Source organism: Argiope bruennichi, chromosome 9 (assembly GCF_947563725.1).
Source record: "Argiope bruennichi chromosome 9, qqArgBrue1.1, whole genome shotgun sequence".
Taxonomy (NCBI): domain Eukaryota; kingdom Metazoa; phylum Arthropoda; class Arachnida; order Araneae; family Araneidae; genus Argiope; species Argiope bruennichi.
The window spans coordinates 57,982,002-58,005,707 of record NC_079159.1 but is presented as its reverse complement, the minus strand read 5'-3'; the positions used below and the strand labels follow the sequence as shown (position 1 = coordinate 58,005,707).

Below are 23,706 nucleotides of genomic sequence, written 5' to 3'. Positions count from 1 at the left end.
ATGCATACGTGCAATAGTATAAACTAGAGTACTTTTATGTTCCAGAATGATAGTTGTTCGATTTCTTTCTCAAAAAGGATTGTTGTGGTTTTTAAATTATTGAGTCGAACTGTTGAGCTGGATGTATGGACTCGACTCTTTCGTTCCATAGACTCTGAACATCTAACTGAACTATTGGATGAACAAAAGTAACATGTATGTGCTTGGCCTTAATGTGATGGCGTATTGTAATTATCTTTGGAAAAAGCAAAAATGGATAGTTCGTCAGAACTAAATAATTATTTTGAAAGGCCTTGATTTATAATGAGTTGATCAAACTACCCATCCTTTCCGAAAACGAACCACTCCTTTGAAATAATTTCATATTTAAGCAAACATTCTATCCTAATTATCACTTTAAGGCTTTACTATTTTTACCATGTTTGTTTTATGACTATAATAATTCTGGGGACATAACAATTTTTTATAATATTCGTCACTAAAACAAAAATACTGTTTAAAACATTCTTTAACATTTGTGAGATGAATGAAGCTAAGACTGCAATTTTAAAAGCTATATTTTTTTTATAAATGTAACAAATAAAAAAAAATTCTATAAATATTTAATTGGTTTTAAAACTCCTATTTAATTATTTAAAAATTTGTAGCTTGCCAAAGAGAATGCTATAAAAGAGCCGTAGTTTAGCTATCACTGTAAGATCTAAGTTAATAGATTCGAAGTTGTTCGGAATGAAAAAAAATTCCTTTCTTATAGTAATAAAAAAAAAATTACTTATTTAATTTTTACGAAACCGTTACTAAAATTCATTCCTTATATTCTAATGTTCTTCAATAAAATGAAAATTTATAAGAAAGACAGGAGTTATTACATCAAATCAGATCAGCCGTTGTCGATTAAATGGACATCACGTGTAAGTAAATACATACATTTAAAAAAAATATTCATCGGAATGGTAATGCACATGGAAATTATTGCATTCAAAAAAAATATATACAATATTTTTTAAAATAAAATAATAATTTTACTTAAATACAATATTTATGTTAATAATTATAAATCATAAAATCATTTTATCGTCTTCTTCTTCATTTTTAATTGAATTGAGAGCAAACATCATTTTCACCAAACGATTTTTAAATCTAGTAGCTTCTAGAAAAATTACTGATAGCACCAAACGATTTTTTAAAAACAGCCTAAATCTAATATCTTCATTAGTTATCAGAAATAGAGAAAAAGTCAATTTTTAATCCCTGTTAATCTACATTTTGTAAGTCATTTCATTGAAAACTGCTTTGGAATTTTTTTTACTAGTAAATAAAATAGATAATGCAAGAAAAGTTAATTATAGGAAATCAAAAGAAGTTAATTTATGTCTTCCATCACGTCTTTTCTCTCTCTTTTAGCTCACTTGCAGGAGAAGAATAGGAAAGAATAGGAATCAGGAAAGAAAAATATTCAAGTCTAGTGCGCACTATTGATAGCCAATTAACTCACTTCTACTTTAAAAAAATGAACTTCTCGAAATAAGCGAACAAAAAAAAAGTTTAATAGGTTGAAGAAGATTTCCTTTACTTTATCTAAGAAAACGTTATTTCTGAAAGTTGAGTATTTTCTTATCATTCACTGGTAGCGTAAATCAGCATTTCTCTACCTTTCGATACGCGAGTCCTAATTTTCTGTTTTCTACCGCGTCCTAGTAACGATTTAAGTGAATTTTACAGCCTTCCAGTGAATTCGGAAAGTTTGAATAATTAAGGTAAAGTACCTTATATATTACTTGGGTGTATTGATCAATTTTTAAATGTCATTTTTTAAAGATTACCTGAATGCTTTTTTTTATTATTCAGTGTATAATATATTTTTTGTTTTGTTTTGTCATGTATTTCTCTAATTTAAACTACAATAATTCGATTTTTTTTTCATTTTTTCGTGTTACATAATTCCACATTCTTCGGTTACAGTGGCAGGTGGTAGGGTCTCATTTGTGGAACTGAAGGGTTAGAAATTATAAATTCGATTCCGCCGAAGTAGTGATGAGTAAGTGGGTCTGATGCAGTTTAAATCTATTGGACGGCGCATGTCTGAAAAAGAGATGTTGATTGAGGTGTCGCTTTCGCCATTGGAATATGGTTCAAAATTAAGAAAACCATCTACTGTTGTTTAAGAACATAGCTTTAATATAAATAAACTAAACTAATACTACGCATCTCACATTTGAAAAATGACTGACAAGTATAACCTTGAACGTTTGAAGACCCTAGCAATGCTTGCGTTAATAAATGTTAATTGTGTCTTTAATGAATATTAACAAAAGCGAATTTGAATACATCATCGTTTCACTTCATTTCAAAAAAATTCCTACATTTCCTACACATTTTTCAAATTATTGGTATTAAATATTGTAATACTTATTGTTTCGTTGGTTTATTTTATTAAATTATCAAGTCTCAAGATGGATGTAGGAATTGAATAAATTTTGAATGAATGATGAATTTTTTTCGACACCCAAATAAACTGAAGGAAGAATTGCAGAAAGTTGTGCTAATTTTCATTTTTGCTCCTTCTAAAACAAAGTTTGGAATGAAGATATCTTTTGTTTAGATCCATACTTCAATCGAAATTGTTCGTATTGATTTATGAAAGTTATATCAGTACCTTTTTAAAATAATATATCATTATCAGTTATATCAGTTATATTTGATTGATCGATCTGAATTTGATGACTAAAATGAAAAGCTAAGACCTCATTTTAAGCAACAATCATCCTAGCTAATTGGGTTTGTTCCTTTACTCCTCCTAAGCTAGAATGCCAATTCCGACAAGCGTGGAATAATTATTATTCAAAACAAGGGAAAAAATATTGCCAGTTTTCCAAATGTAAGAATTAATAGAATTAATTAAAAATTAACTGAAATCTTGATGTTTTTCAATAGTAATTTCAGAAAGATCATCGAATAATAAATTTCTTTTTTTTTACTATTTTAAAATTAAATTATTACCCTTACAATGATACTAGTTTCATTTCTGTATGATTACATTCTCGTATACTTAGTATACAGAAAATATAGTAATCGTCAAAAAATTCGAACTCGAGATTTTGCCGACTATCGTTTTAAACCACTCTGAGTTCGAAAAACACATGTCAATTTGATGGGCATGTGCAAAATGTTGCAAAGTGACAAATGGACATTTTAGAAAATGTCCATTTGTCATTTTGCGACAATGAAATCTCTAAAATTTTTATTGCAAACCTAAACCTTTTGCAATACTATTTAGTGAAATTCTGGAAAAATGTTATAGCCGAGAATAGTAGGTACAGAGTTTAATGTTCTCGGTATTCAAAGTACGGAACTTTGAATACCCAGAATTATGGAGTAGGGTTTTAATGATGCTTCTAAGTCCATCTGCCACATTCAAAGGAAAACAGAAAATAACAATTATGGAAAAATAATCAAAAGTAAGAGGTAAAAATGAAATTTATGTTTGTTGTAGATGGCGACGATTTTTGTAAAATAAAATGTTTGGGTTTATGAAGAAATTATGAACCCAAACTTAGTTGGGTGTATAAACTTGAATCTAAATAAAACAGAAATAAAGAAATTTAGAACAACCATATATAAAGGACCATTTTAGAATTTTTTAGTTTCTTTGATTGCTTATATTTATTTCCTATTGCCTGAAATTTCTCATAAATTCAATTTGACTAGAGTCACTGTAAGTATATAAAAATTTTAAAACTTTTTAAAAGGTAATCAAAACCATGACAAATTGATGTCTCGAATTTCAGAATTTTGTAGTTGCTATGTTTGATCCTAATCTTGGCAAGAATTCACTATTGGCTTTTTTTATCTTTAATTTCTCCTCTGATTAACCCAGTAAGAAATACTTTCCTGCCTTTCCAGTAGCAATTTTTCTAATGCCCTTAAGCAATAACTATTAGCTTCCATCTCCCCCAAAAAATATTTAATAAGAAAAAATAAAATTTAACAATATGATGTGCTTCCAGCCGATCAAAAACTCGCCAAATACTGCCAACTTAAATAAATTAGGAATCGCCAAGAATAAATTTGGCAACCATATCTAATCCTTAAGAGGAGAATAAAAAAATGATTTCATGTTAAATGCAAATTAAAACAAATATCTTTAAGCATATACAAAAGATTGTGTGATGATATTTACCCGAGGAGGAAGACTGCTGATCGCTAGCTGGCGGCTGAGCTTGGAATCTTTCGGATTTCTGAAAATCAATGGAACTTATTCCATAAGATCGAATGCTATTCACATCTGAAAGTAAAAGTTTTTAATAAGTTATGTTTTATGCAAGAAAATGGAAATTCAGTTCAAAATATTTTGTTTCTCTTTTTAGAAAAGCCAGTTATTTAGCGTTTGCTATAAATAAAACAATTTGTATTTTAGAAGTTAATGAAGAATTTGAAGTTCCATTTTCAAACTGTACAGGAAGTTTCATTTGTTTGTAAAACTCAGTTCTTTTGAATTTTAAGGAATATTGAGAAAGCTCAGAAAATATGCCAATAAGAGCAATGATAAAACTTTGGCTTGTATTTAGAAACGTGATTTTTCCCGATTTATACGCGCGCAAAGGATTGTTGAGCATCTATTCGAGTTATTTTGAGCTAATACGAAAAACAACTTCAAGCGTCCTCTCACCATGGATTGGGATTTCATGAAGCGACTTCAGTTTTAACAACCAAGTTGCGTTTGTAGGATGTGATTTCTAAGCGAATTTTTATTCTTAATTTAATAAACAATTGAAACTTTTGTGATTAAAAGACAGCAATTGTTACGAAAAAATAATAATAGCATTTGAAATAAATGCAGGCAGGTTTTGCAGCTTTTCAGCATAATTTAGCAATTTGCTCATGATATTCATTTAGAAAACCGTCTACCGTTACATCACTGTCACCTATAGATCACAAAGTCCTATCGAAGCACTCTCGGAATTCTGAATAACCATCATCGCAACAGCACAAAAACGTCAAAATGAAGTTGCATATTCAGAGTCATTACTGGCGACAAGCTGTCACTGGAAGTAACTTGAATCAAGAAATTACTTTACCTATCAGAGAAGTAAGAGCTTACTTTAATGTCAACCTCTGAACCATTTATATTCAGAAAAGTAGGACCTTTTATAGCCTTGGTGTATAGCGCCGTTTTATAATAACTGCTTTTACTTGGATCTTATTTGGATCTTGGAGAAATATTGAGCCCACTGATTGGTTGTTTACACAACGCCACGTATGATGTCATTGTAACTAGTAACGGAGAAAATGTTAGTTATGCTGGTTGAATCTTTTAAAATCTTTGTTGTGGGGGAAGAAAAACTTTCATCTTCATTTCTTTATGAGATGTTAAATAATTGAACAATTATTATCATTTTAGCTAAAAATTTGAATTTAATTAAAAAGGGGACCATTTTTATATTTTCATATTTAGTTTTTAACATAACATTTCAAGCCATCTCGTTGAGCACAAATTACTTGTACAAAAATTAAATGTATTGATAATAACAAAGTTATTTTCGTCATTTGTACATTTGATTAAAAATTTTATTCTTAGATTCCAATTAGATTTCACTAGAGGATAAAGTTGAAATATACTAGAAGCACTGCCGGAAGATAAACTGGCAGTAACTCTGTCACATCGTATATGACGTTTTATAAATGACGAGCTCGAAATTATTTTCATGGTCCGAGTTTATGTAAAGATTATTATTTTGCGCCCGGTTTCTGTGAGTACTTATCCAGACAACATATTCTTTATGGGGTCACTGGACAGACATTGTGAAGCTACCTACTCAAGAGAAGATCTCAAACCTAGGTCGTGCCATAGTTCATGTGGGGGGAAAAAACATGTCCGTCTATCCATCACTAAAATTGTGTGTCAAGATTCCTAAAGAAGATAAGTTAAATTGCCTAAAGCACTTAATACTCTATAGACATCTAAAACTCTACTAGATGTCAGACAATATAGGTTGAGTCGTATGAAGCAGTCCTTTAACAGGTATCGAATGATAAGTTCTTTTTTGGTATGGTGATAAACCACTAGATCCTGAAAACCAAATACAGTAAGTACACTCCCGAATATCCGGTCTAATGTGGCAGAAGGGTAAGCCGGATAACAAAAATGTCAGATAGGCCGGAGTTCTATGAACTCATTTCTTTGCTCACCAATGTCAGAAGACAAAATTTTTACACCAATACTCACAGTTATAATAAGTATTTTCTCACTTCTTATTGAATACTAAGCCCTCCATTTAACTTAAGCCTCGTAGAATGTGAACGTGTCCGCAGCCCGGTGAATCATAGAAGCTTTGCCAGTTATGTGTCGAGTTAAAATAGAAGGCTCGGTACAGATAATTTATATATTTTTATATACATGCTGCATGTTTCAAGAATTCATTAAAGAAAAATTAGGTTAAAGGACTGTTCACATTTTAACATAAATTCTGTAATGCCTAACATAAATGTAGAAAACATAATCAAAACATTAACGTAAATCATAGGCCTAATTCTTAAGAAAATTGACACAAACGGATTTTATTTTTCACAGATAAATTATACAAGGATTGAAAAGGTAACCTTATGATAAGAGTCAAAATTTACAGTTTTTAGCTTTTGAAAAATTAGGCCGGATAGTCGCGAACTGGATACTCCGGAATGTGCTGTAGTTGGAATTATTTTTAGAAAGCATTATTCACAGTTAGCAATAAATTGAAGAAAGCTTTAAATTCTACTTTATATATATAATAAACACTGCGATTTCTTTTTTTGTATGCAGTTTATTATATGGAATTAGAAAGGTTTTGTGAATAACAACTCTTTCTATTCAATATAAAATAAATTTATCATCACTCTCTTGTGAGATCCCTATGGGCTTTAGACTGCATACTTCATCCCATTTTTGAAAGATTGCATAGAAAACTGAAATTTGAATAATGAAAAATGCATTGATTTTCAAAGATTAATCCTAATGTAGTAAATTTATCCACACGTGATACTTGCCAAAGCCTCCGTTTTAGAACTATTTTAAGGATAAATAAGTATTATACTAATGCGTAATAGTTGAGTAGCTTATGCAGCGAATGGCTATATAACGTCAAATGGCAGATAGCTGATATATTTATTTTTGACAAATGACAATAATGCCATGTGCAAGTGCAGTTAATACGCCATCACAAAGAAAGAAAATGACATTAAAAAACTTAAAAACAAAATTCTTGAATTTTTCTTACCTGCTTTATAGATGCTGTTCATAAGCTGAGCCAATTTATTTGCCACATAATTCGTGTCTGTGTAATCAACAAAAACAGTTTGAACTTCATTTTCAGATATTCTAGAAGTGAAACTGTCCACTCTATCGAATAGTTCCTGAGTAAAATTTGCCGAATTTAAGTATAAGACATATTTGCTGAAAACTTTTTTTTTAAAAAAAGTTATTATGCAAGAAGAATTTTTAAAGAAAAATTATCCATCATATCAACTAAAAAAACTGTAAAAAAAAATACAAGATGAAATCATCTTTGACGAAAAATTGCGTTTCTCGAACATTATAAAATTTTTATTTTAATTCATTTAAAAATGGCGTGTCAAAATAATTTCTACTCACATATTTTTTAAAATTCTAGGTGTGGAAAATAAAAACAATCTGCCATTGTTTGAATAAGAAAAGGGTATTGCAAAAAAATTATTTTTGAATGTTTAGATAGTTAAATAATTTCGATTTCAGATCAAACTATTAAGGGTTAACATTTCTTATTACAGGGGATGGTGGTGATTCCATTATAAAAACCCAGAAAATTTCTACGGATTAAAAATCCGAAATAGTTTGAAATAATTTTGAATTTTTATGCAATACACATATATGCGTGCATGTTTACAAATAAATTCATCGCAAATCATAAAAGGTAATGTTTTTAAAACTATTAAAATTATTTTTTGTTTCACTTTAGCATTTCACAAAGTTACTCTCTGTTTGGTATTTCAACATTTAAAATATATTCTTTCCGTCCAACTTTAATTGCTCGATTTACTACTTTTATTTACCAAAATTATAAATCCAGCTTTAAAAATATTCAGAGATTCCATTCAAAGTTTATTTTAAATGGATAGATACAGAAAATTGAATTAATCTGTCTTGTACTGTAAATTTGGTTTAATTTTAAATATTCCAAAGCACGGTGCGTCTTTAACATGAAATCGAAATCACACAATATTGTTGCTTATTGGTTTTTTTTTCTTATGCTATTCGATTTTTTCAAAATCAACGTTATTAAATACTATCTTTGATACTACTTATGCTTTTTTTCTTATGAATTATCTGTAAATAAACTTAATGGGGATATAAGTATACAGAATCGAATATGGCTATCTAATTTGCAACTCTCGGTTAGAAAATATGGAGTGTCAGATACGCATATTAATTTATTTACAGATAACTGTGTAAAAATATTTTCTCCAAATTTGAATTTATTCTTTACAAGCAGTACGTTGATGGAAAATGTAAAATCGAGTAACTAGCATTGAGCGCAAAGTGTAATTGCTAATCTTAGTTTAGTTTTACTGAGAGTTGGGAGTTAAATTCTGGGAAATGGTACATCAATATATTTTTTCTTAATCAAAGAAAGTTTAACTCTACCATAAGACAGTATTCTGCAGATAATATGATGCTCTCCATTAATCTATTCCAAATTATATAAGAGCATGAAGTATGAATATTAAAAGATAATGTGAGAATCTGCTAGTGGAAGAGAATGGTTGATGAAATACAAGAATTTAGTAAGCTGTCCAGCTATTCAATAAATGAACCATCAAATCTTTGACAAAAGGATCTGTATTAAGATTTTCTGACCCAAAAATTCTCATGTGTTTTTAGAGTAAGAGAAAAAAAATGGTAATTCAATGTCTGCGTATCTAGTCAATAAGGGTACAGTGATGTTTTATATAATCTGCTTTCAGTAACTTAAAGCTGTATTCGATCTAAACAAAGTTTGTGAGTCAGCATTTCAAATTTATAGAATTTTTGCTGCTCTTGGTTGTAACCGGGGTCACACTGAATGTGTATTCACATTGGGCATGAAGAATCAATCTCAAAAATTCTACACTGGTGTGCAAAACTTAAGCAACAATGTAAATTTTAAGCAAGTAGCCATGAAACTACAGAAAGGGATTATTGCGATGAGTACAATGAACACGCAATTCAGTAGAAAGGTGATGTGTAAGCAAATGTCAAGCACAAAGCATCATAGGTGACGTGAGTGCACGCAAAACGCGTACAGTCGGCGCGCGCAACTCAAGACTACAAGGAAAGGAAGAATGGAAGCGCAATTAAAGACATTCGCTACAATTGAGTTCTTTCGTGAAATATGGCTAGAAGAAATCACCTGGGCGACTTCACACTTGGAAGAATGATCGGAAAGTTGGAGAAGGGTCGCAGTTTGACCAGTGTAGCTGAATTCGGAATCAACAAAAGTGTCGTTTCGCGTGCTTGGAAAGCCTTCCAAACAATAGATGCAGTTGCTAGAAAGGTTGGGCGCCCTAGGAAAATCACTGTAAGGGATGACTGATATTCTTCAGGCGAAACGATCTCGATACCAGTCAGCAAGGGCTACTGCTCAGCAACTGTGAACAGTAACAAGGTGACAAGTGTCGCGGTTTACTGTGGCCAGACGCCTCCACAAAGGTGGTCTTTTCGCCCATCGTTCTGAACGCTGCATCCCTTTGAGAGTTGGCCATTGATGGCACCTTTTAGAGTGGTGTAAAGAGCACAAAAACTGGACATCTCCTCAATGGAGTCGTGTCCTCATCCCGGATGAGAGTCGTTTCAGTGTTTCAGTTTCCACAAGTGTTTCTCAATGATAGTTAATTTAGAGAGAGGTCAGGACACGGTTTCATCCCAGTAATATCATGGAAAGAGACCGCTACGATGGTCCTGGAATTGTTGTTAGGCGGCATTATGTTGAACGGAAGGATTGAGCCCCATGTTTTTGGCAGAGGTTCCGTAACTGGAGATCGCTATTGTAAGGAGGTGATCCTTCTCATGTGCGTCTGTTGGACCAGACTTCGTTTATATGGATAACAATGCATGGTCACTCCGGATTACTGATGTTCAGCAGCTACTGAAAAGTGAAGTTATCACTCGAATGGATTGACCAGCATTCTCTCCTGATTTTATCCCATATAACATGTGTGGGATGCTTTCGCGAGACGCCTTGCTGCACTATTACATCCTCCGGGGAATACCCAACAACTGAAACAGATGCTGATTGAGAAATGAGCACTCTTACTTCAAGAACTGTTGGACAATCTGGTGCTGAGTGGAGAGACGGTGCGAAGCAACCATTGCAGTAAGGGGGGGACATATCCCATATTAAGGAAATCTGCTTGTTGTTCTTCCTCTTGGGCAGACAATCATATGTAGCGATACTATGAGTACAATAAAACGTTTTTTTGTTTGATTATATATTATATGCATTGTATTAATTTTTGCGCAACTATGTTTTCGTCATCGTTTAAGTACAAAATGTTGTCTCTCATTTCTGAATTTCATGTCTATCAGATTATTTCTCGTGCAGTTATAGCAAAAAAAAGCACCTGTTGCTTAAGTTTTGCACACCAGTGTATATACAAGTGCATAAAATGGTATCATGTTTCCGAACCATAATATCTCCTCTATTTTGCAGTTCAATATTTTTCTTAAAAGTTTGTAAACTGAAAATGAATAGACATTGATGGAAGAGGCACTATTAAAACGTACAAAATATTTTCATTGTCTCAAATCAAATGTAAAGAAATGGATTTAAACAAGCAATCCGTTTCACAAAAATGATCCGAGAAAATAGCCACAGAAATAAGGAATAAAAGACAATCAGTAATTTTTAAACTGTCGAGACTGGTTTCCATGAAACTTTCTCGCATACTCTCCAATAACGGGCAAGGAAACTTGTGTCACAGATAACATGAAGAATTTCATAACATTGTATTTATGAGTAATTGTATTTCTTTGTATGTGAAGGTACAGAGCGACAGATGGTCAGTACTTTGATAGATCTGACTCAAAATTTGATAAAAATCTAGATTTCTACTACACGGGCATCGAATTTTTTTATTTGTCTAGCTCTTTACGTTTTATATTTACTTATTTCACTTGTACTTCCAAACAAAAGTGCGGCAGACTTTCGCTTGGCGAATTTCGTTCAAAATTCGAAAGAGATCTAAAGGTTTGATTTAAGTCCATATACTAAATTTCACCCATCTAGCTAAAATGTTTTTACATTATCGTGTTCATAGACAGACGTAATTCCAAAAATATAATGTTGTTCTTTTTTAATTCAGGGAGGCCTAAAACGGGAAGATTCATCAAAATCGAATTCGAAATTTTTTGATGCTAACAATACTTTCTCTTTACTTTGTATTCTAGGAAATAAAATGAGCAATAAAAACATTTGCTTTCAAATATCTTTGTAGGTCTGTTTTTTTTTTCCTGATAGATGACGGAGAGAGATTGCAAACATTTTTTAACCATCATAAAGGAATTTTTGCAATTTACACATAGCACTCCAGTTACGAATTCCTTTCTATATCCTGATTTCGTTGTTACATTATTTAAGAAATCCCTAACTTGTCTCATATTTGATATGAAGATTAAGCTTTCATTTATATTAAGATTTGCAATTGAATAAAGAAATATCTATAAAAGTTGCCTTCTACTAAGAAAATTTGTTTTTCAGAGAAAGCTATGAACGTCAGTTTCATAATGAAACGAAAAACTTATATGGAAATGATTACTGAAAACAGAAAGAACATTAAATGCGAACCTTATTATCAAAATCCTCTTTTAAATTATTTTTTAAATCTTATGTAATTTTTTCGAGAAAATCAGAATGAATTCTTACATTACTGTGAAGGTTCTGATGCAACTCCAAAAATCTTTGCATTCTGAAATTTGAATCATATTTGGCAGTCAGTTTTGCACCTGCAATAAAAGAATGTTTAGAAAATGATGAAAAAGATGCGATAATACACATTCAAAAAGGGATTGTACAACAGGATACTTTTGATCTGTACGCATTATGTATTCATTATTTAAGAAAATGAATTATTACTGATTTTTTTTCCTCAAAATAATTCTAATTTACTAAAAATAGAATAAAAATTACTAAAATTAGTTTTTGAAAATAAATTTTTATTAGCTATGCTAAAAAAGTAGAAAGTATTTGATTTGAAATATTTTCTGTTTTTTTTTTCTGTAATTTATTATCACTACTAATAATAAAATGAATGTATCACCCTTTCTCTCACCCTGCGCTTGTTGGCTCTCTACAAATCAGATTGTTTGGCCAAAAGCTACTAAACTTGGCACATATATACTTTGGAAAGTCGAAATAGGCATCCTGAGGCAACTTTTTTCGAAATTTTTATTAGAATATTGATCGATTAAAAGCTGAGCATAATTTTGCCACGTTTCTGAAAACATTACATCAGAAAATTAATTTTTACAGCATATTAAAATTTAAAAAAAATTCTTTCCATGATGCCAATTTTTTGACGTATAACTTTTTCTATTTTTAATAAATCTTTTAAAAAACAATTGAGGTGTATTTTATAGAAATATATTTCATTGTTCATAAGAAAATAAAATCTTTCGTATTGTTGTTACGAATACCTTATTTCCGTTGTTGATGATGAAAGCATGAAGTTTCGACTTATTTTTCGATTTAATGTATGCTTTTTAATATATTTTTTTAATTTGTTATAATTAAGTTTTAACTTCCCAAAAATGCATTTACAATTAAAATTACATTTATTGACACAAGCATAAAAGATAATTGTTTACGATATTTAAACTGATTTTTCAATAGGAAATATATGCTTATCCTAATATTTAAAAAATTAGTTATTGGGCCATATTAGAATGGAAAATCTGTATATTAAGTTTATAATTTTAATCTGTATATTAAGCTTATAATTTTAATCTGTATACTAAACTTAGTAATTTTTAAACTTAATAATCACTTTATTGCATCCATATACAGTAGACTCCCGATTATCCGCGGTGCGGATTATCCGCGCCTGCCGCACAAAGTTTTTTTTTTTTTTTGACTGATTTTTTCAAATAGGTGTAGTTTTACAGTTATGCTTTTGTAATTACATAATACATTACAGTATTAGAACAGTACATATTTATTAATTTTTCTGTGTATCCTTGACGCCTCTCGTAAATACAAAGCACTTTTCTGTTTTCATTAACAAAATGCATTTTAGGTTAGTTTTGAGTGATATACTAAAATATTAAGCATTAGTTAAACATTTCCTGCTGTTTATTTTACGTTTTATTGTACATAAAACGATTTTTCAAAGTTGGAATGAGTGTTTTCTTTTTTGCTATACCCGTTTTTAGCTTTTTTCGGATTATCCGCGATTTTTGTTATCCGCGGCGGCCGCGCCACCCAATTCCGCGGATAATCGGGAGTGTACTGTATTTTCTTCTTATTATAATGATATTGTTAATTTTCTTTCAAATGCAATTGGTTTGACGAATTAGGAAGCTAGGATGGGAACAGTGCTTATGTAACTGCAAGAAAAATGTCAATTTTTTTAAGGAAATTTTCCGGAAAGTTAAAATTTAAATGAAACACGGAAGATATGTCATGGAAAATAATTTAAATATTGGAAAAGAAGTGACATGTTATTATTATACTTCAAAAATTTCTTAACTATGAAGATGGGAATTTTTTCCTCACCACAAATAAGACAACAGTGTCCTACTACTTCGATGGGATCCAGGCACATCAGGTCTGGACAAGGTTTAAATTTGCAAATAGCATAAAAAATCTGAAAAATAAATATTTGCAAACTATAAAATTCAAAATCAATACCAATACTGTCAAGCTATTATATTTCTTATAGATATGTAACAAACGGGCCAAGAAAACTTTTTTTTTCATTACGCATTGTCAAATTTTTTTACAATTAAACTATCATTTAAAAAATTTAATGCAAACATAGGCAGGATAAATTGAATCAATTCATGTCCAGATGATTCATGTTCAGCATTATTCCGTTTCATATTTGTAAACCACTGCGCAACGTGGATTTGTTCAAGATGATTCTTTTATAAATTCTTTTATTAAATTCTTTATTCTTTTATTCTTCTTGAAATAGCTCTTTTGTTTTATGTTTTCTTTAGAAATTTCAAATATTTATTTATTTTACTGCTTCCAGTTTATTGCAGATTTTCAGATTACGCCAAGATAATGTGTTGATTTAGTGACTTTTCATGTTGATCTCAAGATCCAATATACATAAGATGCCTGGTTGCTTGCATTCCCGAGTTTATTTGGCGATTTTCAGGTTACATGAATATCGCTAAGATAATGTGCTTACTTGGCGAATTTCAGATTACTCCATGATCACCAATGCCAAACTGCTAAATGCCAAGTTAAAAAAGGTTTGCATTTTTTTTAAACGATTTATCGTGGAGGCCGCACAGAAAAACTAGTACTTAATTTAATTCGTGTTCTTAAATTCGAACTTTATTTTTGATTTTATTAATTAAAGGAAAATTCTATTTTATTTGGAATATATTTTGTTTGTATTATTAATATTTGCTTTTGTTATCGTTATTAGATTTTTCCTAATCTAAACTGAACGGAAACCTTTTGAGTTTATAACATATTTTGTAAATTCTACATAAATTATTTATCAAATTATCTTTCATATTTTATTAATAAATATTATTTACTTGACGAATGTATGCAGCAAATCATTGATAAAAGTTTAATGTCTAATAGAGAACAGCATAATGAAGCTTAGTCAATTCCTTTTAAATTTGGACAGTATCTGCTCTTAGTTACACATTATTCGGTGGAAACATGAAAATCCTTTTCATAAAAAATAGTCTTCCTTTTTCATATTTTAATTGGCAAAACCCGAAGAATAACTTTTTTTCTTACTGAAATAAGTAGAGAATTTGGAAATACATCATCAAATGTAATATAAGTGTTGAGACTCTACCTGAATTTCATTTCATTCAGTCGTTTCTCCGCTAATAAGATTCAAAGCTGTGGGATCGTAATGTGAAATAATCCACTCGTTATTAATCTGACACCATTTTATTATCTCTCTCTATCTAGCTATATTACAATTCTACTTACATGCTATATATATAGTTAGTTGCTTGCTTTGTGTAGTTGCCATATACAAAAATATACATTGGTTTCGCGCGCAGTTAATTCTGATTTTAGAGTTCTAAAAGCAAGTTATAGCTCTTGTATGATTAAAGTTAAAATTAGTTTTTAGCCAAAGGCGCTCGTAACAATAAGAATAGCTGCCATTTATGCATTTTTATACAGTAATTATTTAATAATACATTATTACTTTATAGCATTCTAACTGTATTCGTACGAATTCTTTTAATTGAAAGTATTTTCACTTCTTAGCAGGTTTTTTTTTGGCACAAAGGTTGGCGACATGAAGATAAAAGTTGGCAACTTGGTGTCGCGAAATTTCTACTCCTTTTTGGGGAATTCGGAATTCATCCGAAAGTATATAAAAGTCCTGCTGCAATTTCAGATCATAATCAGCTCAGCCCAAATCATTCTCCATTCAGATCAAATTTAAAACGATCACAGCTAACAGTACCTTAGGAGCTACTAACTATGTTTTTAAAGTTCGACACCGATCAAAGAGTTGCTGTTATGCTTTCTTTAAAAAAGTAAAGTATAACGTATATATATATGATCATCAGTATAAAGTATATATATATGATCATCAGTATTTTTATAGCGATAAAACTACTGAAATGAACGAGAGTTTGAGCTGATTTGCCGTGTAGCATATTGTTGAATTTTTCCCGTGCTCTATGAGTGACTTATTTGTAGTGTTGTAATAATTTAAAAACAGTTATTTTTGCTTTCTTAAATTTAAATGTTAGTAAATAACTACTATAAATAAATTTCTGTTTTCACCATCTGATTAAACCCATTCAATCCATGAACCTATTTGAACTGTAATAATATTATTTAGCAACAGATTTTGATGGTGTTAAGTTTGGCTAGTGATATAAATTGAATCTTTTAGGTTAATAGAGTTTTGCTCAAAAATTCAAGTGCAGCTCATATTATTGAGTATATTTTGGCCTTTCTTTATACAAAATTTTTTGGTTAAGTTCATATTTAAAAAGTATTACAATTATTGACTTATGTCTTGCGAAGCATAGAAGGGGTAAAAACAAAGAATTGTAGCTGCAGTTAATATTTCCCTGATTGTTTACTCTTTATAATAAATCTTTTCTAAAATATAATGGCAAATTTATGCAAATTAATTCCAACAATCAATAGAATGTCTTGTTGCCCCTGCAAAAAAGTGGAAATAAATAAGAAGAAATAATCCGAAACCTTGTAATATCTCTTATAAATTTTTGACTAATCAGAAAATTTTCTAATACATTACATTCATAAATATAAATGTATTTTTGTTCTGTTCTTTTATTACACCTTAAAAATATCATAGCCCTTCAAGTTTTAAGGCTCCTAATCTTCCCTCTTAGCAGGAATTTTTAGGCTTCTAATGCAAAAATCGACGCACGAAGAGAATAAAGAGATTTAAAATAATTGATTTAATAGTTTAAAATAATCAGTACTTCTCCAGATCAAATCACTAGTCCGATTTTGCCAATATTTGTTTCTCATGGAAGCTTGTCCCTTTTAGATATTTTATCGAAGATCGGCGGTCCCAAACGCCTTCCTTCTACCGTTTTTGAAAAATATCACAGAATAGAACTTGGCCTCAGCATCGAACAAAACCAGATAAATTTCGCTGCTTTGTATACATTGCTAACCAATCACAATGCTTTATGTTTATTGTGCAAATATAATTTAAAACGACACTTTTATTTGGTGTAATAACATGTAGTTTTATAAAATAGATTGATTTTATTTAATTAAGGCAATTAGTGTAATAATTGTCACTAAAGATGGTTAAATTTAGTGATTAAAGTTTTAAAATTTATTCTTTTTTCGTTAATAATCATAATTTTCGTTGAAATCTTTAATTTTTACCATCTGTTAATAGATTTTGCAGTCGATCACTTAATATAATTCATGAATACTTCATTATGGTTGGTATTATTTCCAAACCTGCAGCCTCTTTTCTTTTTCTCGGATGCAATGTCTCGAAATCAGGCACTTGGGAACACAAGGGACACAATACGATTATTATTGAAGACTACAAACCACGTATATTAACATAATATTTAAAAGTTGTAAATTGCACAGTAAATCCATCTATACAATTCATTATGCGACATGCATGATGATAAAAGTAATTCAGAATGTTCTATAAAGCAAACTATTAGACCTAGAGCCATCAAATTTGGCATGTAGTTATTTCTTGAGTAATAGGTCTGCATAAAGAAAGGATTTTTTTCAAAAATTTTATTAGATTTTTAAATAAAAATTTAAGTTTATCCTTTAATAATTTTGGAGCATATTATTGTGCATAAAAATATTTGTACAATTTAAGAAATTAAAAAAATAATAATAATAAGCTTTTTATAACAATTATATATCTCCGAGCAATTTTTCCTCTTATTTAAAATAATATTAAGCATTTTAAAATATATTTTACAGCAATTTTTTCCATTGTTTTAGTTATTATGTTTACATTGCAGCGAGTTGCTCTCTCAATTGCAGCACCATTCAATACACTCTTTTGCATACACATTAATACAAATATTGCACGTTGTTTTAATTAAGAGAAAATTTTGAGAATAAAATAAAAGATTGACGAACCAAACTTACAATTTTATCATGGTATGATGCTTAGTTTTAAGGATCAAATTTCTTTCAAATTTTCTTTAGAAACTTGATGCGACAGTTTCAATAGCTACGACTGGAGAAAGTAGTCTAAAGCAATCAATATCGTATTTTGGAAAACAAACAAAAAACAATTTTTCAAAAATGTTTTGGCGAATTTCAATTTTTTTCATATTTTATCAGTCTACTTTTAAAGTGAACGAAAAATTTTCAAGTGAACGATATAAAAATACTACGTGCGCTGTTCATGGTAAGTTCAAGCCCTATCGAGGACAGGAGCTGAAAACAGCGCCAAGGTTGCGGGAAATGTGTTCCCCCCGTATGCAGATGAATAGAAATCTGATATGGCGCGCATATGAGTTCGCCTAGTGGTCCAAAAATACTCACCAAATCTCTTTCGTTACCGCATATGCATCCTTTGGGATCGGTGCACAGCGAATTCGTTATCTGGATCGAAGGATTGTTGTGGAAGAGGAGCTTCCCGGTTGGGGTCTCGAGTAAAGCGTCCAGATCTGGCTGACTGTAAATCTGCAATGTAAACAGCAATTGATGAAAAGAGTGAAAAAACTAGTAAAAAAGATGAAATCATTGAAAATGAAATTGTTGAAATAAAAAAAAGTGTACGATATGCTGCATAATCTCTAAATCATTGTTGACGAAAAATATAAGTTGATTATAATTTTGTTTGATGCTTTTATGTTTTACTATCCCATGATTGCTTGATATTAACCAGTGGCAGTGGTCTCCCCAAAACTTTCTCGCATACCTTTAATAAACCATTGCCATACAATAGTTACAAAATATTAACTTTTAATGGGAATTCAGCATTTTTAATGAATCTATCGTATAATCCTCAGCGAGTTATTTAGCGATTAATCCCTTGCATGCGGTTAATAGTATTCCAAAAATCGAATTTATTTTTTAGGCGCGTTTTTCCCAACCGATTGCAACAAAAATTTGACATACAACTACAATTGCAGTCACAAAATCCCATACCAAATTTGATACATTTAAATCTTTGTGCCATTGAGTTATCGCGTTTACATGGTTTTGAAAGTACAGACCGACAGATGGTTAATCACTTATTGGATGTGGCTCAAAAGTTGAGAGGTTTCCAGGCTATATATGTTCATTTTGTATATCGAATTTTATGTATCTAGCTTTCTTCATTTTATAATTATCGTGCTAAATTATATTCGAACAGGCAGACAGATTGACATCCTCTGAACGGAATTTGCTCAAAATCTGATAGATATCTCCAAATTTAGTATAAAGGCCGTATACCAAATTTCAGTCGTCTAGCTCAAAACGTTTTTGAGTTATATTTGTTACAGACAGGTAGACGGACATATTCCAAAAATGTGTTTTTCGAACTCAGGGTGCTCTAAAACGTCAAAATCTCGAGTTTGAATTTTTGACGATTACTATACTTTCTCTATACTACATATAAGAAAAAGTAAAAATAGACAGTTATAAATGTGAATTATGTAATTGTTGTTGGTATCCAGTTCTTGGGAAAAAATACATAATGTTTTTTTTTAAATTTTATTCATAGTATTTTTAAAGTTATTTTCAAAAATCAAAGAGAATTCACGAATATTTAAGACATTTTTTTTTTAAATTAAGGTTTTGGCTTCTGAGTTTTTATCGGGATATCGAAGTCTAGCAATGCTTTCATGATAATTCCTCTTCCCTTCATTTTCAATCATTATTTTTTCTTCCTTTCTACTAAATTATTTTCTACGGCTTTATTTTACAATAATGTTTCAATATTTTAGATGAAATGAACTACTTTTAGACTACTTTTTTGTGTGAACTGTCAACGGACATGTTTAAATCGGAATGAAACCCTTTCGTTGACTACCAGTTATTAATTCTGTCAAATTCACTTTTCTTGAATGTTAGAATTTTGTTTTTCAGAATTTAATATATCACTGCTTTTCAAAAAAACAACTCCACTTGTTTCTTAGTCGACGAGCAACCCCTAATTCATTTTCGAGTTGAAACTATTTGGGAATAGCTATTTACAATATACGCAGAAGTCAACCTACACGACCGTTAATTTGCAAAGACGCTATGCTGACTGGTGGCTCAATCCCTTGCACGCTGAATGAGCTTTGGGCAGGAAATTGCACCCTGTCCCATCTGCAGGGTATTTGGTATGCATGGGGCACGGCCTTGTTCCGCCTGGGATGGGACTCGGGAAACATGCGGTCTGAGGTTAGGTTCCAATTGTCGGGGTTGTACCAGAACTCCACGCTTGGTTGGAACAGAAGATCTAAAAAAAAAAAAAAAAAAAAAAAAAAAAAAAATCGCATTAATTTTTTTTAAAAATAAAAATACTATTACTGCAATAGGATTGTATTATGTCTAAATTCAAAAGAATATAATCTCCAACCCGAAATATTGAAGTATGATAATATTTTCAACCAATTTTTTTTTTTAATTTTATGAGATATGCATCACTAATAACGCATACATAAACAAAGCCATTTAAATGACTCACACACAACTTAGGGGTGAAAATGTGCACTTCGTAACGATTTTATTTTGAAATTTCGATTCATTAAAAATTATGCTGAATGTTGGTATTTTTTCATGAAAATATTATGCCCAAAAATAAGTTTTGCATCATTTCAAAATTTAAAACATTGCCTTTTCAATGATATGGATTTAATAGCCTTGGAAATATTATCTCAATTTTGATCCTTTATGTGAAAAAGAAATTTTTTTTATCTCATTTCCAACAATATATTATATTTTTGTCCTAAAATTCAAACCGTTTTCAACGTTTCATCAAATATTTCATAAACCACTACATTCTCCGCATGTGACTGTTTCGTGCGGTTTGACTGCGTCCTTCATTCTAGACCCTTTCTTTTTTGAAGAGCGTTGCCCTGTATCCGGTTGGAAAACTTGTTCCGTCACTGCAGAACGCTATCTTAGGCTTTTGCGTGACCACGTTATGCCTGCTTTGCAGGATGGTACCCCGCCCCACGTTGCTAGTTCCGTTAAGACTTTCCTCCTAGACGCATTCACTGAGAAAAGTGATAAGCCGAGGATGTAAGAATGAGTGGCCCTCACGATCGCCAGATCTTGCTCCAGTGGACTTTTGGTTGAGGAGATACCTAAAGTGTCGTGTCTGCCGGAGCTCTCTTGTCTCTTCTCCGATTTCGTTGTGTTGTGGCACAACATAGCTAGTTTTATGCTTCATAACATAACGAAAAAAAAATTATATGGATTTTTAAAATCTTCTTCTCTACGATTAGATCCAACATTTGACACAGATTTGCAGTTTTGATCAGAAAACGGCATACTAAAAAAATATAACCCTTTGACAGATTTATCCCCAAGTTAATTACATATCTGCAATTTTGATAATAAATCTGTGTACCAAATTTCATACATATAGCTCTTTTTGCGCTTATAAACTATCGTGTTTACATGAATATGGGCAAAGAGATAGATAGACTGTCTTCCCATGAATTTCGTCCAAATTTCGATAGAATACAACAAATTTGATGTAAAGACTACATATGAAATCAAGAGATGAACTTCAACTGAATGTGTTTTTGAATTATTATGTTTATCAACATATGGAAAGGACGGACAGACTGATGAAGGTCTGAAATGTAGATATTCTTCAAGATCTTGAGATGAAATTTTTCGACGATTACAATATTTCTCTTTGTGCAAAGAAAATGCATTGTCATATACTAGAAAGAAACCAGCTGGAGTGGTCTGCCCAAAACTTTCTCGCATACTCTCTAATAAAGGTGTTATACCAGAGAACGCCTTGCATGGCATTGGCTACAATAATACGAAATGTCAATCTTTGGCGTGAATTTAGCATTTTTACTGAATCTACCGTGTCACCCTTGGCGAATTATTTGGCGATTAAGTCCTGGCATGCAGTTGATCCCTGATGCAGTTGACCAACTCCCATACCAAATTTGATATATTCACTTCTTAGCATTTTGGAGTTATCGCGTTTACATGTTTTTGAAAGTACAAACCGAAAGATGGTCACCCCTTCATTGGATTTGGCTCAAAATTTCATAGATGTCTACACTACAGAGGTTAAATCTGGGTACCTAATTTCATTTACCTACCTCTTTTCATTTTGTAATTATTGTATTAAATTATATTCGAATAGCCAGCCAGACAGATTTCCTCTGAATGTATTTAATTTACAAATTTGGTGTAAAGACCATACACCAAATTTCACCCGTCTAGCTCAAAGCGGTTTTCAGTTATCTTTATCACAGACAGCCAAACAAACATTTTTTTCAGACGAAAAATCTGTTTTTCTAACTCAAGGAAATCTGAAAAGTGAAGATTTGTTACAGTCTCGAGGTCGAATTTTTGACGATTACTAACTATACTTTCTCTATACTACATATACGAGAAAGTAAAAAGGGATATTATCAAACATAATGCATTAAGCAGGAAGAACCCACGCATAGGACTTATGAAACTGGGTTCATTATAAAGCGTAATTATTTATTGCTTCGATCCGATCTCTGGGTGCATGCTTCATTTCTAGGGTGAATTCGATGCCCTCATAAATCTAGGACCCTTTGTAATCCAATACTGAATCAGTGATTACATAACAACGTTTCGCTTCACGAAGTTAAATCAAAATTAATGCCTGGTCTTTTATCTGATATGTTCATGCATGGTTTATTATAACGAACTTTTGTTTCCGCCTACGCTAAAGGTAGCTTTTATGTGGGTGGTTCATTTTAATGCTTAAATATAATATTTTTGGCTTAAAAAGGTTGCTTCACTTACGGAATAATTTATAAAATTAACTGAATTTTTAACAATATATTATATAGGGAAATAAAAAATTGAAGTTCTATTTTCAAGTTTCAGATCTCCCCATATCCGAAAAATATATTTTAGGATTTATATCTGTTTGTGAATACGATAAGTTAAAAATGCTTTAAATTATGTGAATGAAATTTAGTAAATGGTCTCGTAAAATTTGAAGAATTCTTTCAAATTTTGTTCCAAATCTATTTAGGGTAAGTCTGTTTGTCCAAGTATAAGCGTATGCTAGCTATAAAACATAGATTAGATAGATAAAATGTGATACATAGATCCAGTATTTAAAATGTAGATCCATATCGATTTTGGTTCCAAATCTGTCAAGAATCTGGTAGTCTGTCTGGTTGTTTGTTTTTTGTATGAAGTAAACGCGATAATTCAAAAACATAACAACTTAGGTAAATGAAATAAAGGTAAAATCCTAGATGGGCCCACCTCTTGGAGACTTATTTCAAATCTCGCCAAGTTGACTACTAATTGAATATTTGTTATTATTATTATTTTTCAATTAAAAAACGATACTTGACGGCCAGAAATAATAATAAATATAATAAAAAATAAACATAATAAATAATAAAAAATATAAAAATAAATAAATAAATAAAATAAAATAAATATAATAAAAAAATAATATAAATAAAATAAAAATAAGTAAAAAATATCCGTCTAGGTTGCCACATTGGCGACGTTATCGCCACTGGTTTGGCGAGAATTCAAAAAGACGCCAAGAGGTGGGCTGTGCTAGGATCCACCCGAAATAAATACCACCATTTTATATTTAAAGTGTAAGCTTGACACATTTCCACGGAAACGCAGATTTCAGATTTTTGGAAATTAATCTTTACTATTCTTGAGATAGATTAATATCCTTTTTATCTAATAATTCTACAATATTTTTAATGTCTCAAGCATTTTTCCACTTTTATTTTATTATGTGTTTAATTACACTTACTTTACTTATGGGTGTTTATGTTTGGCATATTTCATTATTTTATGAAGTTTAGCTTTTCTCTCTATTGCAAGCCTTTATCATACTTTA

At 30.8% G+C, this 23,706-nt stretch overlaps 1 protein-coding gene across 1 annotated transcript in view; it reads right to left on the bottom strand.

Annotated features, from left to right (window-relative positions):
• The window catches only part of LOC129984415 (protein amnionless-like), a 54,799-nt gene that overhangs the window by 13,639 nt on the left and 17,454 nt on the right, over positions 1 to 23,706 (bottom strand). The window contains exons 4-9 of the mRNA XM_056094292.1: positions 19,886 to 20,112; positions 18,222 to 18,362; positions 13,761 to 13,851; positions 11,913 to 11,992; positions 7,254 to 7,389; positions 4,181 to 4,285 (exon numbers count right to left, since the gene is read on the bottom strand). Coding sequence (XP_055950267.1) covers positions 4,181 to 4,285; positions 7,254 to 7,389; positions 11,913 to 11,992; positions 13,761 to 13,851; positions 18,222 to 18,362; positions 19,886 to 20,112 — 780 coding nt within the window. The remainder of the gene's footprint in view (positions 1 to 4,180; positions 4,286 to 7,253; positions 7,390 to 11,912; positions 11,993 to 13,760; positions 13,852 to 18,221; positions 18,363 to 19,885; positions 20,113 to 23,706) is intronic.